Genomic DNA, 18,630 nt, shown 5'->3' with positions numbered 1-18,630 from the left:
TTGAAAGTACATTCCTTCAAACAGTGACTGCCACAAAGGCATCAGATATTCAGCACCTTCTCTACTGCCTCAGCACAGCTAGCTTCATCCCAGGATCAGAGATCCTGTTCTGAGCTGGCTCTCCCTCCTCAAGGCTCGCTCACCCTCCCTTTAGAGGTGGGGCTTATTAGGGGTGAGAAAAGGTGTGTGTATCTCTGCTGTTTAATGTCTGTTTTTTTAAAAAGGAAATCTATACTACACCAAATATGCTTTCTTTTTGGTGGACTTTGACTTGACCCTTTCCAGATAAACGAACCATGGAAAAACTTCACTGCAAGATTAGAAAGACTCCTGAACCTAATACCCACCTGATATCGTGGGCCACACCTCTGGGTTACCAGGAGAAGGGAGGAAGCAAACTGTCATATTGATGTCGCTCTAAACAACAACAGTGTGCGGAGGCCCAGGGGCACTTCGGGATTGACCAAGAGGAAACTCACGTTGCACAATGATACGATCTTGTTGCTACAATTGTCAGAGAAAGGCACTCCCACAGCAAAGGGCATAAAACCATCCAGAGCAGTCTGGGGCGGCTCAGTTCTGCGGTGCCAGGGAGTGGAGCAGAGCCCAGCCCCATCCCAAACACAGATGGGACCATGAACTCCAGACACAGCTTCAGCCAGACCCCCTCGGCTTCCTTCCATGGCACTGGAGGGGGCTGGGGCCAGCCCAGGAGCTTCCCCCGGGCTCCCAGTGTCCATGGTGGTGCGGGGGGAGCCCGCATCTCCCTGTCCTTCACCACACAGGGCTGCCCACCCACCGCAGGGTCTTGGGATTCTGGAAGAGGCAGCCCCCTCCTAGGTGGAAATGGGAAGGCCACCATGCAGAACCTCAACGACCGGCTGGCCTCTTACCTGGAGAAGGTGCGCGCCCTGGAGGAGGCCAACATGAAGCTGGAAAGCCGCATCCTGAAGTGGCACCAGCAGAGAGATCCTGGCAGTAAGAAAGATTATTCCCAGTACGAGGAAAACATCACACACCTGCAGGAGCAGGTAAGACGCTGGGGACCCTGGAGTTCCAGATGGGGCTGCTTTGCCGGGGATACTCAGGAGGAAAAATGAGTACAGAAGACGATTTTCAGGAAAATTGCAACAGGGATTGAAGTAATTGTACACAAAGGTTTTGAGAAATGTTTCCTTGTTATACCTTAAATTTGGACCTGGAAACATCTGTTTTGTATAATTAATCTTCTATCCATGGATAATGTAGAAAAAGAAGGTGGCAAAAATGACAGAAGTGCCACAGACTTTCAAACATGAGGCTCTCTGATTTCTCTTTTCTTTTCTTTCTTTTTCTTTGTTTTGAGACGGAGTTTCACTCTTGTTACCCAGGCTGGAGTGCAATGGCGCTATCTCAGCTCACTGCAACCTCCGCCTCTCAGGTTCAAGTGATTCTCCTGCCTCAGCCTCCCAAGTAGCTGGGATAACAGGCATGCGCCACCACGCCAAGCTAATTTTGTATTTTTAGTAGAGATGGGTTTCTCCATGTTGGTCAGGCTAGTCCCGGACTCCGGACCTCAGGTGATCCACCCGCCTCGACCTCACAAAGTGCTTGGATTACAGGTGTGAGCCACTGCGCGGGCTGACTACCTGATTTCTCACACACCAAAAACACCTGAAAACTGTGAGGCAACCAGCTGCTGTTTAGTGTCACTTACGACCCAACGACGTCATAGAAATGATAAGGACAAGTATTCGCGCTGCGTGCTCAGTGCGCCTGGCATAAGAGAGTGTTTACTTTCTCATTACCTCAGTCCTGCTCCACCTCAAAGTTTTGTGAACAATGTGGTTATCCATCAACAAAAGGCTGAGTTACACTATTTTGAAGATTACGCCTAAAAGTTGTCACCACACCAGCATATAGGTCACCATGACATCCCTAGGTATTTCTGTTTATGAGTTGCTTGCAGATAACGTTGCTCACAGTTCTGAGAACGGCATATTGCTAGAAACAATAAAACAAGCATAATTTTTAGAATCTGTGAGTTGGGATGGTTATAAAGACCTTCTTCAAAAAAAAAAAAAAAAACTAACTCTTTAACCAAACCTCAAAAAACCTAAGCACATACCTTCTGGGATGTCTCCTAACATTAGCTAGAAGTAGAAGGAATCCAGTCATATCACAGGTTCTTTTTTCAAGCTCTCTAACTCCCCTCTTAGATACGACCATCCCAGAAAATTCTAAGGCCATGATTTAACCTCCCCTAGAAAGGGCATCACAAGTTTCCAATATTTATACCATATTATTTCACAACGCTCAGTCATTCTTGCTTGAATGTAGGAAGGACCAGTCAAGATAATATAAATCTGTCCTTGTAAGAAACCCTAATTATTGAATAATCAACCTAATAACTGACTGTGTAATTACCTTAACTATATAGTGCACGGTTGTCTTGATGAAAAAAAACAAGGTGACTCAACAGTCCTCATCATGTTTTTTTTTGTTTAATAAACTTGCTTTTTGAGTGACATTTAATATACCTAAAGTGAGGGTACAGGAGAGCTGTGTCCACTCAGAGCATTTCACCAAGATCCAGGAAGGATAAGCCCCAGGTAATTGTGGGACCTCCTTGCACCTCTGTTTTCTCATCTTCAAATGAGGGAATTGAGGATTTTTGCAAATGGAGAACAAAGGGAAGCCAAGACTTCCAAAAGAAATACAAGGTTAGACCCAAATAACTTATGAGCTAGCAGAAGAGATTTTAAAAAGACAGGGAGAAAAGGGAGGGAAATGTTTATTGAGCGCTTATTATGTACCTAGGCATCATGCCGGATATTTAATACACATATCAACACCATCCAAGAGCTTTCTGCAATGATGGAAATATTCTATATTATTTTATTTGATTCTGCAACAACCTGTAAGGAAATGGAAGCTCGGGAAAAAAGTGAACTAGTCATCCAAAGCCATCAGCAAGAAGCAGAGGTGGGATCTGTTTCCAGTAGCCTCATAAATTTCACTACAGTGCGGTGCTGCCTAGCCTACCTCATACAAAAATAACACTTATTATGAATAAAGATAATGCATTACACTTGAATCATTAATCATGCAACACATATTTCATACACATTATCTCATTTAATTCTCACAACTGTGTGGAGCAGGTATTTCTATTCTCAGTGTATAGATAAGGAGACTAAGACCTAGTCGTTGCCTAAATCCTTTGGAACAGAATTGAGAAAAGTGAGCAGGTGCAATGGAAGGTGTTGGGACCAACCTTCCCACCCTTCAGATGACCTGGAATTCTGGGTTCTGAGATTAAATAGGAAACTTCTTTGGCTTTGAATTCCACTCTTTTCTGGATTTTTACCTCTAACGTGTTTTTTCCATGTTTGAAGAAAGCAACTCTTTAAAGTTGAGCTTGTCTATCCACCCCTCATTTGAAGATGAGAAAACAGAGGTGCAAGGAGGTCCCACAATTACCTGGGGCTTATCCTTCCTGGATCTTGGTGAAATGCTCTGAGTGGACACAGCTCTCCTGCATCCTCACTTTAGGTATATTAAATGTCACTCAAAAAGTTGATAAGAAGTTGAGTTTAAAAATTAATTCAATCCCTCTGAAATCCAGAATTGGACATAGTCATAGGAGTATCATAAATAAAACACCTTGAGTGATTCTCAATAGGACTATATTTGGCATTTTGTTTTACATTCTATTTTTCTCTCCCTGGGAGGAGATCAAACATCCTGAAGCAAAAATGCTGCACAAATATAGCAACTTGCTTCTAAAACAATGAACTCAGGGCCTTCAGGAGAATCTGGTGATTAACTACAACACTCAGTGAAAAAACTATGCCTCATATATCATTTCTCAACCCATCTTCATCCACTTATCACCATGAAGGTTGTCTCGGAAATGATGGTTGTATCATAATGCTGTACTAAGTAAGTCTGCATAATGGGAAATGGTTCTAAATGTGCTCTGTGTCAAGTACACTTCTGAATTCACATTTGTGTACTATGAGAATGATAGCTAGGGGAATCAGACACTTGAGATGGACTTTGCAATGGATAAATTACCAGTTTAACACAGAATAGCTAAATAAGCCCATAGACAGTATTTTTGATTTTCTGATTCTCTGGATGTAGATTAACACCTCACAGTATGTGTCAAATAGAAAAACTCAGTGCACAAGTAAGTAAGGCCTACCCCGATGGTCCCCAGGCTCTTTGGGATAGAGCCACTTTTCACTTTCCATGAGCTTAGAAAATAAAAAGAATAAGGAGTCTAGAGGAAAAAGTATTGGTAAAATGCCCCTAAGCAGCACTGTGCAGAGAGGCAAGGAAATGCCTGAAGTATCCTTTTTCATAGCAAGGGAACAGGCCATAGTACCATCTGGAATCCCACAGGGGGAAAAAAGAATGAAGCAGGAGCAGCCAGCTTGGTTATGTCCCCACCATGAGAACAGCAAAAGTCTAAGGAGGCATCTCAACATCTAGAACCTGGGGATGCTTGCCGTGCATTGACTCTACAAAAGTGCTAGATTTTTAAAAAGAAAAGTATATTATTTACATTTTTCTGAACTAATTCGGTTTCGACCAATTTTTCACTGTCTATAATATGCCAAGAATATGCTATTTGCCATTATTTGACTTAATCTCTTCTCATTCTCTTAACTCTTTGATAAAGTAACTATTATTATTGCTATTTTATGGATGAAGAAACTGAGACTCAGCCAAGCTCACCTAGCCAGTAAGTGTGGAGCAGGATCCCTGCTCTCTGCGTTCCAGACCCGGCATTCGTGCCATCTCTGAATCCTGCTATTGTGCATTCATGATACCAAATTCCATGTGATCAGTGGAGCTTTAAATAGGACCAGATTCTTAAAAAGTTGCCTTTGTATTGAAGTATAGCTTTGTCCTCAGAAAATATTTTCTAAACAAAGGAATGAACTATTAAATATGATGGGAATGACCGAGGAGTCCCTGACTCCAACTAAATTACAGAAATTTAGAGCTAAGACCTCAAAGGTCCTTGGTCTCTAGTATAGACTCCTTATTTGACAAAGGATGAAACTGAGGCCTGGAGAGTAGAGTGATGCATCCACATGGATGGTCAAGAACAGAGCCAGAACCAAAGAAAAGCTGCAAGTCTCGGCCAGGCACAGTGGCTCATGCCTGTAATCCCAGCACTTTGGGAGGCCCAGGAGGGTGAATCAAAAGGTCAGGTGTTGGAGACCATCCTGACTAACACTGTGAAACTCTGTCTTTACTAAAAATGCAAAAAAAGTTAGCCAGGCGTGGTGGCAGGTGCCTGTAATCCCAGCACTTTGGGAGGCCCAGGAGGGTGAATCAAAATGTCAGGTGATGGAGACCATCCTGGCTAACACTGTGAAATTCTGTCTTTACTAAAAATACAAAAAAATATTAGCCAGGCGTGCTGGCACATGCCTGTAATCCCAGCACTTTGGGAGGCCCAGGAGGGTGAATCAAAAGTTCAGGTGATGGAGACCATCCTGGCTAACACTGTGAAACTCTGTCTTTACTAAAAATGCAAAAAAAATTAGCCAGGCGTGGTGGCACGTGCCTGTAATCCCAGCTACTCGAGAGGCTGAGGCAGAGAGTCGCTTGAACCCAGGAAGCACAGGTTGCAGTGAGCCGAGATTGCACACTGCACTCCACCCTCAGTGACAGAGCATGACTCCAACCTAAAAAAAATAGAAAGAAAAGAAAAAGGAAAGCTCCAGGTTTCTAGTGCAGCATAACACTTGGTATAAAAGCATTATGACGCTTTTGACAATGAGACATCTTCTACCCTAAAGACAGTGACGTACATCAAATGTGCACTATTTTTCTGACTATAACATACCTACAAGTATTTACAATTCATAAATGTATACACAATTGCTCAAGTAAGTGCTTTCAATAATATTTTTCTCTTTAAAGTAAAAAATATATTTATAAACATCTAGTGAAACTCTTTCACTAGAGGCTGTACCACTACTAAGGCTTATTAAGCATTTTCGTTAGGTGGTGAAGAATTACATCAGTTAAAATTTTAATAGCTACAATGAAAGCATTCTCATCACGGAATAAGTTGCAATCACATAAACATACCTACAAGTTATATGCATGGCTATGGTCACTTTGGGCAAAAAAAAATTGTGTTCTATGATGATTATTACAAAATACATTTAATATGAGTGTGTTAGCTTTACTCAGTAACACTGACTAGAAACATGAATGCTATCACAAGTAAGAATTATGTTCACCTAAAATAATAATTTTTGTACTTTTGGAGGGTTGAACTAACTAAAAGTAATGGCAAAAATGACTTTTTCCCCAGCCTGATATAATAAGGAAAGGATCAGAACCTAAAGTCCTTTTAACATCTTCACATGTGGATGAGCTTAATTAAGCAAAATGCTATAACATGTCCATAACATAAAAAGCTAGAAGGCATTTTGAACAACTACTATCCTTCCCCTCCCTATACCATTCTTTCAGCAGTTGCATCAATCCAAGCCTGTCAAAACTCATTGTAAAAAGAAAAGGGCAGTAACACTGGCTGCAGATCATATTTTTACTATAAAATCATTCTGCTTTGCACCTAGTATGTGCTCACTAAACATTTACTGATTCAGTTATGCATTGATCCACTGCCAGAGCAAGAAGTTGTCTGTACTAACAAGTCAGATGTTCAGGAAACTAGAAGACAGGCATGCAGAGGTCATGCTGGGTGTGTCCGAGTGAGATAACTTCTGGTGCATGTTTTACAGATCGTGGATGGTAAGATGACCAATGCTCAGATTATTCTTCGCATTGACAATGCCAGAATGGCAGTGGACGACTTCAACCTCAAGTAAGTTCCTTCTTCACAGTGTTGTTCAGGTTCTTTTTTTTTTTTTTGAGACGGAGTTTCGCTCTTGTTACCCAGGCTGGAGTGCAATGGCGCGATCTCGGCTCACTGCAACCTCCGCCTCCTGGGTTCAGGCAATTCTCCTGCCCCAGCCTCCTGAGTAGCTGGGATTACAGGCACACGCCACCATGCCCAGCTAATTTTTTGTATTTTTAGTAGAGACAGGGTTTCACCATGTTGACCAGGATGGTCTCGATCTCTTGACCTCGTGATCCACCCGCCTCGGCCTCCCAAAGTGCTGGGATTACAGGCTTGAGCCACTGCGCCCGGTCCTGTTCAGGTTCTTTCTCGTTTGCTTTACAAAAGGAAAACTCATCTTGCCGTGACCCATGTCTAAAATCTTGTCATGAAAAGGCATAGCAATGGCAAATGCAAAGTGTGCTGCTTGAACGAACCTTAGTTTAAACAAACCAGCCATAGAGCACATGTTATAGTGTGGGGAAATTTGAATATGAATCAAGAAGTAGATGATATTAAAGCGTTATTATTAAAGTTTAGGTGTAGTATTATAATTTTTTAAGTATCTTTTTCTTAAAAGATGCATCCTGAAGTACTTAGTCTTAAAATGTCATCATGTCTATAATCTGCTTTAAAATACTTCAGCAATGAAATAGGTAAAACAAATATGGCAAAACATTCATGGTTGCTAAACATAGGTGATGGGTATGTGACTGTTTGTTATCCCATACTTCCTACTCAATTGAAAAATGGACATTGAGTCACCAACATGGAAAAACGCAGCATGAAACTGACATACAGAAGACATCCTGGATGTATGCATTTGCTCTCATTAAACCCAAAAAGTAGAAGATTCACCTCTAAATGAAAATGAATCCTTTCAAAAACCACGGCCTTCCAACAACAGGTGCGCTCTTCTCTTCCTTCTCATGAAAGGTATGAAAATGAACACTCCTTTAAGAAAGACTTGGAAATTGAAGTTGAGGGCCTCCGAAGGACCTTGGACAACCTGACCATTGTCACAACAGACCTAGAACAGGAGGTGGAGGGAATGAGGAAAGAGCTCATTCTCATGAAGAAGCGCCATGAACAGGTAGGACTCCCCCGGAACTCCTGGCAATGAGCACAGCTCTCAGCATGCACACCTCAGGCTGATTCGACAGCTATAGTGGAAACCACTACCTTGATGCCAATCACCTTGTCCTTCACCCTAAATAGTCATTAGAAAAACATATAAATATCTAATGTTTCTAATTTCAAGGTCAGCTACTCACATGTCAAATACGGCAACCAAAATGCAATTATGTTTAATGATGAATTGGTCAACAGTTTTGGTAACATACAATGTTTACCTAGATGTGCTTATTTATATGTTACTATAAGAATCAATGTGTGAGACTGGACTTCCATCATTGGCCCAAGGTTCACCAAATTAGGGGACACTATAATGAAAAGAGTCTGCTACCAACCAAGATAAATGTGATGTGGGGCAAAAATAAAGAATCCTAATTCCCAGAAGCATTTAACTGACTTTTAAAGAGTTACCATCCATCTCACGTCCTCAAGGCTCCGATAAAATGATAGAAAAACAATTCCCATTTTAGGAAAACGAAATTGCTTCTGAACATCAAAGAGCCCAGTTTCTGAATAGCTGGTTAGACAATGATTGTTAATTAAACCTTTCTTATGGCCGCATGGTTTTCATAAAATACTATGGGCATCAGCCCTACAGGATCACAAGGCAGTGACAAGATTTTGAAAGCCTCTACATCCTCTCTCTGCCTTTTGCTTCGTGAGCTGCTTCCCAAAAGCTTTGACCTATAACCTGGAAGGTTCAGCTGCTTAACTATGTTGTCTTTTCACCAATCCACATCTGCTGAACAGGACTTTGCACACTATGGGAGCGTAATTCTTTTGGAAATATTTTCAAGCAGGGATCAAGTCAGTAATCATGGAGGCCATTTGAGTACCTGTCTTGTGATATTCTTTTTTTTTTTTTTTTTTTTGACTTTTGTCATCCAGGCTGGAGTGCAGTGACATGATCTCGGCTCACTGCAACCTCCATTTCCCGGGTTTAAGCGATTCTCTTGCCTCAGCCTCCCAAGTAGCTGGGATTACAGGCATGTGCCATCACACCTGCCTAATTTTTTTTTATTTTTAGTAGAGGCAGGGTTTCACCATGCTAGTCAAGCTAGTCTTGAAGATATTCTTTATTTTATAAAATTATTAGAGATAAAAGTATACACTGTTTTATCATCAGCAAGTAATATTTGAGAAACCAAACCAAACCAGTGGCAGTGGAGCAACCGCATAACCGGAATGTTTAAAAGATCCATTTACCCCTGCCAATCAACATGGCAATCCAGCCTTCTGATTGTCAAAGCTGGTCCATTTCCTTTCTCTGTTATTAAATAGGAAATGGAGAAGCATCGTGTGCCAAGTGACTTGAAGGTCAACGTGAAGGTGGATACAGGTCCCAGGGAAGATCTGATTAAGGTCCTGGAGGATATGAGACAAGAATACGAGCTGATAATAAAGAAGAAGCATCGAGACTTGGACACTTGGTATAAAGAACAGGTAAAAGAAAGGTTCACTAACTTCCCAAAGGTTGCATTTCCATGGAGTCCCAATGCTGATGCCTTTGCCTTGCTTGGTCCCACAGTATGCAGCCATGTCCCAGGAGGCAGCCAGTCCAGCCGCTGTGCAGAGCAGACAAGGTGACATCCACGAGCTGAAGCGCACATTCCAAGCCCTGGAGATTGACCTGCAGGCACAGTACAGCACGGTGAGTAGAGGCTAGGAACACCCTGGGTCCCACACCACCTCCTCCATGAAGCCTTCTGAGATCTCTCTCCCAGGCCCCGACCCTCAACTCCTTTGATACACCTATCACTTTCCACTTTCCACCCAAATTGTTTATGTTGAGAACCATAATAGAGGGCTACCATGTATTGAGTGTCCAGATGCTGCCAAGTATTGTGCTAGGTAGTTCATGATATTAAATTTCATTCATCCTTACAGTAACCTTTCCAGATAGTTCTTAGTGTCCCCACTTTAGAGATGAGGAAACCAAAACTCCAATAGTAAAACAATAAAATAAATTGGCCAAGGACACACAGTTAGTAAATAACTGGTGGAGAAACCATGTGATTTATTTGGAGGAGGGAGGTTCTAGACCTCCATGATTTCTATCAGTGCCATCTCCACTTACAACCAGGCTACCCCCCTCAAACCCCAAAATAGAGAAATTCCAGTGCCAACATGGTAGGTGGTAAATCCAGGCCTGGCTGACTCCAAAGCAGTTCCCTATTCATTTATGTATGTGTCTGATCACCCAGCAAACTCTAAATTCTTGTGTCCACGTCATTTCCAACATCTTCGTAGTTTAGAAAAATGCTTGGCATGTGTCATAAGCATTCAGATTTCATTAAGGTGTATCATTTGATTCCCAGTATAGCCTACTGAGTGTTCTAATCATTCATCCAAATAATTGCCAAGTGCTAGTCTACCCTCGGTCTTGAGAGGAAATGATTTCTTCGTTTCTGTTGCAGGTGCACTCAGGCAAATGGCTGTTATGTTTTATGCATCTGTGATACAAACGTTGTGAACAGACACTGAAAACGTGCACTGTAGAGATCATGAGTACAAAAATAATTATAGTGTCTTACAGCTGCCAAAACATTTTAACGTACAGTATTTCACAATGGTCCTGTGAGGCAGGCAAGGCATGTATACCCATTTTCACGCATCCTACTGTCTGACACCAATCCTTCGCACTGAGGATTTTTTAATGATGGCATTTATATTCTAGTAGCAGACAGACAATGATTGTGAAAATCATCAAAATATCAATGTTAGATGGAGAAAATTGCTACAGAGATGAAGCAGGGGAGGTCAGATGCACCAGGGTGAAGAGCTGCCATCTTAAACAAGGTGGTCAGGAAAGCTTTCCTAGTAGAGTGGCAATGAGCAAAGAGGTGCTTGATGTGGTGGTGGGCTGTGTTCCAGGAGGAGGGAACCACATGCAGAAGCAACAAGGATCATGTCTGTGATGAGTTGTAGGAGCAGCAGAGAAGTCTGTGTGGAAGTGAGTGAACAGAGGGAAAAAGAAAGGAGAGAAGACGAGGGGAAGGGAGGAGAAAAAGGAGGAAGAGAGGGTGAGGCTGTGGGGTCACAACAGAGCCAGACTGTGTAGAGCTTTGCAGGCTACTTTGGAGGGGGCTCAAGAGGAACAGCAGGTATAGACAGCTCTTTGAGGAGTTTTGCTGTAGCTGAAGGAAAGCAGAGAAATGGGATGATAGGTGAAGGTAGGGATGGGTTTAAGAGAGAGAAATTTTACGGTCGGAGAAATTCTTCTATTTGAAAGCTGGAAGCTGGTGGGAATAATCCAGTAGAGAGAACATTGATGAGGCAAGAAGGCCAGCAACTGCCAAGATGACTGGAGCACAGACAGCTCACTCATAATAACACAGGCAAGCCAGCACCTGGTCATAGATTCAAGCACATGCGTGGGAGCAATGGTGGGGGCAGTGGATGGTCTCTCCTGATTGCTTTTATTTCATCAATAAAATCAGGAAGTGAGGCCATGGACTCAGAGGAAGGATGGGAAGGACACAGGAGAGGGAACAAAATGGTCCCCTGGGAGAGTAGAAGAATGACTGGCCAGGGAAATATGCTTTAACCCACAGGCAGCATGAACAGCTCCCTGAAAATTAGTTGCCACAATAAGGTGGGAGTATCCAGCACAGTTATGAGATTCTCTTTAAGGTTAAAATTATGCACATCAGAAACACAGGTGTTACATGCAAACAGAACAGGGACTTGAACCCAATCCTCCATCTCCTAGCCCAGAAACTTCATTTAGCACTGTTAGAATTTCCTCAAAAAATGACCATTTTTTTTACCGTCGTCATAATCAAAAAGCATTGTTTGAGACTAGGGTTGCCAGATTTACCTAATTAAAATATAGGACACTCCATTTAGTTGGAATTTCATATAAAAAACAATTTTTTTTTTTAGTATACACATGTCCCATGCAATACTGGAGCAATATTTTGGACACAGTTACACTAAAAAATTACTCATTGCTCATTCGAAATTCAAATTTAACTAGATGTTCTCTATTTTATCTGGCATCCCTAATAGAGACCCTTCTCCGAAGATACAAAGAGATAACAGTCCTAGTTGCTGTCTCTGAGAGTTTACCATTGGATCAAAAATATAATGTAAGGTATTAAAGAACAGTTCAGAGCAAGGCAATGGACTTCAAAAGTCCCAGGCCAGGCACTGTGGCTGATGCCTGTAATCCCAGTACTTTGGGAGGCCAAGACGGGCGGATCATGAGGTCAAGAGATCGAGGCCATCCTGGCCAACATGATGAAACCCCGTCTCTACTAAAAATACAAAAATTAGCTGGGCATGGTGGTGCACACCTGTAGTCCCAGCTACTTAGGAGGCTGAAGCAGGAGAATCGCTTGAACCTGGGAGGAGGGTGCAGTGAGCCGAGATCATGCCACTACACTCCAGCCTGGGCAGCAGAGCGAGACTCTGTCTCAAAAAAAAGTCCCAACACTGCTCAACTCCCAAGTCCCAAACCTGTAAGTCAGCCTACTTCTCATCTTGGTGTCCTCCGCGGCTACGAAGACACCTAGCCAAATGGTCAACATCTGCTAAGTACTCAACAAGAACCTGTCATTGACCCAACCAAGCTATCAGTCAATTAACAAAAGATCATTTCCTGTTTCAGAAATCTGCTTTGGAAAACATGTTATCTGAGACCCAGTCTCGGTACTCCTGCAAGCTCCAGGACATGCAAGACATCATCTCCCACTACGAGGAGGAACTGATGCAGCTACGCCACGACCTGGAGCGACAGAACAATGAGTACCAAGTGCTGCTGGGCATCAAAACCCACCTGGAGAAGGAAATCACCACGTACAGACAGCTCCTGGAGGGAGAGAGCAAAGGGTAAGAAGGCGAAGGCTGGCATGAAAGGAGCATGTGACGCGCATCCAGCTCCTGTGGGTGTATGTGTGAATCTCTGGGTTTAGTCAATCTAGCAAAAGAAAAGTTGTGTTGAGTTTCTCCAGAAGATACCTATAGCCGGTTGTATTTCACTAAGCAGCAAGTGTAATTAATCAACTAATACTCACAGGACACTAAGATTTGCAATCAGAAAAGCTAAGGTCTCTAGCAGGAAACAATTAAAAAGATTTTGGCCATGGTGTTTCCCAGTGGGAATGCACACAATTTTGGTTCCAAAAAAAAAAAAACCCAGGGGGAATGTGTTAGTCCACCAGCCAAAAAAAAAAAACTGTGCATACAAGATTGAGATGTCCAGACTTTCAATCTAATATTTCTGGCCACCCCAGGAAATAACAACAGCTGACATATATATTCTATGACCCAAAAGGAAGTAATTGAAGTTTTATAAAAAATATATAAATTAAACATCGCCAGACCAAACTTTGAACAGTCTGAGAAGCTCAGGGTTCTCAGGCTGAAGACTGAGAACCAGGCAGGGATTCTGGAGGAAACCAAGCTTGCAGCTGGCTGAACAGAATGGATGGTTGGTGGACATTCCCTAACTCCAGCGTTAGTAGAAGGCAGTACCCAATGCCTTCTGCATCCAGATGGGTTCTCCCATGAACTCATGACCTTGAGACTACTAAGCCCAGACAATTATCCTCATTAAAGAGCTGAGGATTTACAAGCAACTGAAGGAAGTTAGTTCATTCTGAGAAGTTTTTATGATTGTTGCTGGTACTAAAGTGAGTTTTAACCTTTATCACTTTTATAGGACAATGGAAGAATCAAAGTCGAGCATGAAAGGTAAAAAAAAAAAAAATTCTTTAATTGTTTGAATCTCTATTTTTAAGGAATTAGCATGGTTATCCATTCTGTAGTAGTCATAATCCTTAGCATACTGTACTCATTTCCAGTTCTCTGCTGCAGGGAAAAGGGATTTCCTCAAGGGGGGATTTTCTCCCACTCTCCAGGAGATGAGGATCTCTGAACAGTGTCACCTTCTGGAGGTGAAGACCTTCATCATAGGTGTGCTTCCACCATCTGAACTGCTTCATGTGGAACCTAGTCTCTGACCACAAGCACTTGGGGAATTTTTTCTCTGCATGTGGGCTTTGTAGTGCTGCACAGATTCCTTGAGCTTACAGAGCACTCAGGGCCATTGGAGGTACCTCATTTTAAGGTCTAGAAAGCATGCCACATGAGGGCTGGGTGAGAAGCCAGGGATGCTTACCACGGCTGTTTTCAAATATATAACTTACTTGAATAAATGCCTGTTGAAACATCAATAAACCAATTCTATTCCACATGGAAGAACTGAAATCATTAATAAAATTACAAGGGAGAATTTTGCTTAGTGATCATTTTGGAAGGTGCCGAGAGCCTTCAGGGGCTGACAGCAGGGAACTGGAAATGAGTACAGTTCAGATGGTGGAGGAGGCATGGCAGTGACGTTTTCCGTACTCTTTTTCTCAGCGTCTGCAACTCGAAAGATCAAGACCATAACACAGGAGACCATCAATGGAAGATTAGTTCTTTGTCAAGTGAATGAGATCCAAAAGCCAGCATGAGACCAATAAACATTTCTGCCTGTTGTAAAATCTATTTTCCCCCAAGGAAAGTCCTCGCCCAGACACTAATGAGTGAGTTCTCAAAGATATCCTTGGAGTTATCAGACTCAGAAGCTTTTATTTTTTTCCTCTGTAACGATCTCACCAGATTTCTTATCATGCTCTTAAAATACTGCACTTTTCGAATCAGTGTGAGTTTATGAGTTAAAGCTCTCCTTTCCTACTGTAGCCTTCAGATTCTCATCATTGTGCATCTATTTTGTAGCCAATAAAACTCCACACTAGCTGCATCATGTCTTTTTTTAATATCATGAGGCAAGACAGCGCCTCGAGGTCTCACCCTAACAAGGGGTTCTCAGAACATTGTCCATGGAAGATCCAGAGAAGTCTCAACATCAGGCACGTTCACAGCAGCCAGACACTGGGCAGAATTGTCACCCTGTAGCCAGGCAGCCTGGGCATCAGGCTTTCCACAATCCACACCTCTGCCAGCAGGAAGAGGGGGAGGAAACAGTGAAAGGGAGGCGCAGAAAGCCTCACTGGGAGTGTGAGATGACCAAAAAGTATGCTCTCTCACTTTTAAGAAGGAAAAATGCTGAAGGGCCTAAAAGAGTAACTCTCTTTTAGGTTATTGCAAGCTAGAAAAGGAAATTAAGGGGGAAAAAATTGCATTACAGGCAGATACTAAGGCTCTAAAAGGGGAAGTAACTCATCTAAGATCCAAATTGTAAACATTAGTATCCTGAGTATCATGCTGTATTAGTCTGTTCTCATGCTGCTATAAAGACATACCCAAGACTGGGTAAGTTATAAAAGAAAGATGTTTAATTGACTCACATGTGGACATGGCTGGGGAGGCCTCATAATCATGGTGGAAGGCAGAGGGGAAGCAAAACGTCTTACATGGCAGCAAGCAAGAGTGCTTATGCAGGGGACCTCCCCTTTATAAAACCATCAGATCTCAGCTGGGAGTGGCGGCTCACACCTGTAATCCCAGTACTTTGGGAAGCCAAGGTGGGCTGATCCCCTGTAGTCAGGAGTTCAAGACCAGCCCAGCCAACATGGTGAAACCCCATCTCTACTGAAAATACAAAAATTATCCGGGCGTGGTGGCGGGCGCCTGTAATGCCAGCTACTCAGGAGACTGAGACAGGAGAATTGCTTGAACCCAGAAGGCAAAGATTGCAGTGAGCCGAGAACACGCCACTGCACTCCAGCCTGGGTGACAAGAGTGAGACTCCGTCTCAAAAAAAAAAAAAAAAAAAATCAGATCTCATAACTATCAGGAGAACAGCATGAGAAAGACCTGCCCTCATGATTCAATCACCTCCCGCGGAGTCCCTCCCACAACACATGGGAATTATGGGAGCTGCAATTCAAGATGAGGGTTGGGTGGGGACACGGCCAAACCACATCACAGGCTGAACTGTAGCAGGTGGGTAAACCATGAGACTACATACCTCTGTCCTCTGAAGAAGATGCCATTTTCTCATTCTAGGAATGTGGGCCACTGTTCTGAGGCCAGTGCAGAGGAGCACTGCTGGAGAAAAGGAAGGGGGAAATCCACATATCCATTAAGACATCGTCAGAAAATGGAATCATAGGATATTAACAATTTAAGAGACTATAGACACAGGATAGTCCAAATCTCCTGTTTTACAGACAAATCAACGGAGGCCCAGAGCAGTGAAAGCATTCGCCCACTCACTGGATTGGAGCAGCTGCGTCTAGACCTCAGTCTCGACTTCTTTAACAGCTGTTAAACCAAAAATGAGTGTGATTTAGTCCCATTGTCACCTGATACATTGGCAATGTCCTATATAGTTTTTGTCTCTGTGTTTAATACTCTTTTGTAAAGCGTTGCTTTTGATATTTTCTGAACTGAGCATCTGTTAAAATTGGATTCATCCTCTCTTTAAAGCTACAATTGGTGTTTCTGATCTTTAATGCCAAAGAATAGAAAACCAGCCCCTAACGATTTGAAATTAGGCAAAAAAAAAAAAAGAAGGAAAGGAACCACACCCTAGCAAAAGTTACTATTGGTTTAACTAAAATACACTAACTGTCTGGTGTAAAATTAATATTTATCATTACTCTTTCAAAGAGACTCAAAAATAACCAGTGTCACTAAGTTTTCTTTGTGCAGTATTTGTATGTGGTGACTTGTTGTTATTTGGGTCAATAATGGATTCATATTTGTTTTTGGTACTTTCTCTTTTTCTATTTCAATTTACTAGGAGAACTTTACGTTACTAGGTATTGTAGTCTCTTAAGCAGATCTAAAAATGATTTTTTTCTCTATTTTAGCACCAACTCATTCTGCTCTTTTAGAGTGAAAATTAAATAAGACTTTAAGGATATTTTAGGTCCTTGGATGAAAAATTATTCGTTATGTTATGATGTACATTACCAAATCATACATCAACTATGATTGTAAATGGAAGATCTTGGCCTCCCAAAGTGCTGGGATTGGAAGTGAGCCATCACACTTGGTCTAGCTTAGAGATTTTTAAAAGTTTAATTTGTGTGAAATAATAGAGCATGCCATTTATTTGGGATAAAATAACATATTTCTAACCATAGCTTTCATGGACATGAAGCAACTTGTACCATAGTTTCACATATACCTATTTGGTCTTTCACAACAGAAAACGAATAGTAAATAATACCATTTTTTTTTTCTAGCCACTAGGCGACCAAGGATAAATAATATCATTTTTATAATGGTAAATTTAAAAATTTATAAATGGATATTTAAATTTATCTTTTAAATAACGGTATTATTTTCTGGGTATGCTGTAGATATCAGTGGCCCCAATGAATCCATGCCTTCCAGCACTCATGCCTTTCTGTAGGGCCTCCCACATGGAGCTGGGTTTGGTCATGAGACTTGATTTGGCCAATGGAACATCAGCAAGCTTGCCACAAGCAGAGGCTTACTAAATGCTTGCACATTGCGGGTTATCCTCTTGGAATGGCCTATAGGAAGCCAGCTACCATGTGAGATGCTAAATCACCCTAAGACATCATACTGTGACGAAGTCTAAGCCAGCCTCTTGGAGAGCCCACACCAAGCAAAGCTGAGGAATCCAGGCAACAGCCATAACTGAGGCTCCAGGCATATGACTGAGTCAAGCCATTCCAGCCAGTTCCCAGCCACTCAAGACGGTGCAGCTGCTCCCAGACGTCACAGAGCGGAAACAGGCCACCCTCAGTATTCCGAATCCAAAATTCTGGCCCACAAAAATAATTGTGAACAAATAAAATGGCGGTTGTTTTTAAGCCAATAAGTTTTGGGATTGTTTTTCATGCAGCAATAGGCAAGTGAAATAGAGTATTTTAAAGGGAAGACTCTATTACTTGCTCAGTGACAATAGTTGATTTAAGGCAAAGGAGTTCATTTGCATGCCACTAAACTTTTGACCAGAATATTAGTCATTTTAACACTCACGTGCACCTCCAAGAAAGTCCTGGTCTAATAACAACAGATGAAGCACCAAACTCTCAAGAGAAAAGCCAGGGTCTACCCTCTTCAAAGACAGTAGAGAGTAAAGCCATTGCCCATGAATGATATTCACAGCTCTCCTCTCGGCTCCTTCCCAAGAGGGACCAGCAGGGTAGCTCCAACCTGGAGAGAGGGCTTCCCCTGCTCCTCACTCTAACATGCTAGGATGCTCAAGTAAATTCTTCTTCTTATCTTTAAGTTTCAATTCCTTTTGACTCTCTGTTTTAGTTCCTCATTCCAGGGACATTAACAATTTCTCTACAAATATTTATGCCCACAAATCAACAGTTTCACTAAAGGTGATCTGTTTTCAACATAGGTAAGCATTGTTCTCCTTCACCAAGAAACTATAAGTCATTTACAAATTGAGGTGATCATAATTATTATTACGTAGCTCCTAGTCATAATATTTAAAAGTCATTAAGAGTATAATTCATTTATTCTAGCCATGATTCTTCACAATAAAATACTTCACGATACTCTGAATGCTATACTTTAATACAGCCTTTAATCAATAAGTACTTTTACGATTTTTGGTGTTTACCTATCACCTGGAGTATTTTGTTGGTTATTTCCATATGGTAACAACATTGGTTTTCCGAATTACTGCATGCTTACGTTCATTCCAATGTGTGTGACTCATTTCCATCTCATCTATTCTATTACAACATCTA

At 42.0% G+C, this 18,630-nt stretch overlaps 1 protein-coding gene and 1 long non-coding RNA gene across 2 annotated transcripts; one reads left to right on the top strand and one right to left on the bottom strand.

The window, feature by feature from the left end:
- The first annotated feature begins 210 nt into the window (after window positions 1–210).
- KRT23 (keratin 23) lies at window positions 211–14,741 on the top strand. The gene is made up of 8 exons (XM_017497168.2): window positions 211–1,031; window positions 6,759–6,841; window positions 7,793–7,949; window positions 9,272–9,433; window positions 9,519–9,641; window positions 12,603–12,823; window positions 13,656–13,687; window positions 14,357–14,741. The coding sequence occupies exons 1-8, from the start codon at window positions 636–638 to the stop codon at window positions 14,449–14,451; spliced, it is 1,269 nt and encodes a 422-aa protein (XP_017352657.1). The 5' UTR covers window positions 211–635; the 3' UTR covers window positions 14,452–14,741.
- LOC108281539 lies at window positions 14,735–17,732 on the bottom strand. Its single transcript, XR_001816036.2, has 3 exons — window positions 16,160–17,732; window positions 15,912–15,991; window positions 14,735–14,936 (listed from the first exon to the last, which is right to left on the bottom strand). It is a non-coding gene; the product is annotated as an uncharacterized LOC108281539 (long non-coding RNA).
- Window positions 17,733–18,630: the final 898 nt, after the last annotated feature.

Source organism: Cebus imitator, unplaced genomic scaffold (genome assembly GCF_001604975.1).
Source record: "Cebus imitator isolate Cc_AM_T3 unplaced genomic scaffold, Cebus_imitator-1.0 Scaffold228, whole genome shotgun sequence".
Taxonomy (NCBI): domain Eukaryota; kingdom Metazoa; phylum Chordata; class Mammalia; order Primates; family Cebidae; genus Cebus; species Cebus imitator.
This window is presented reverse-complemented; position numbering and strand designations above follow the sequence as displayed.

What these genes read in the sequence shown, in the direction of transcription:
- KRT23 (XM_017497168.2), top strand. Translation starts at nt 636, where the DNA reads ATGAACTCCAGACACAGCTTCAGCCAGACCCCCTCGGCTTCCTTCCAT. An exon ending in GTGGACGACTTCAACCTCAA is followed by an intron (nt 6,842 to 7,792) that starts GTAAGTTCCTTC and finishes TTCTCATGAAAG; the next exon opens with GTATGAAAATGAACACTCCT. An exon ending in CTGGAGGGAGAGAGCAAAGG is followed by an intron (nt 12,824 to 13,655) that starts GTAAGAAGGCGA and finishes TCACTTTTATAG; the next exon opens with GACAATGGAAGAATCAAAGT.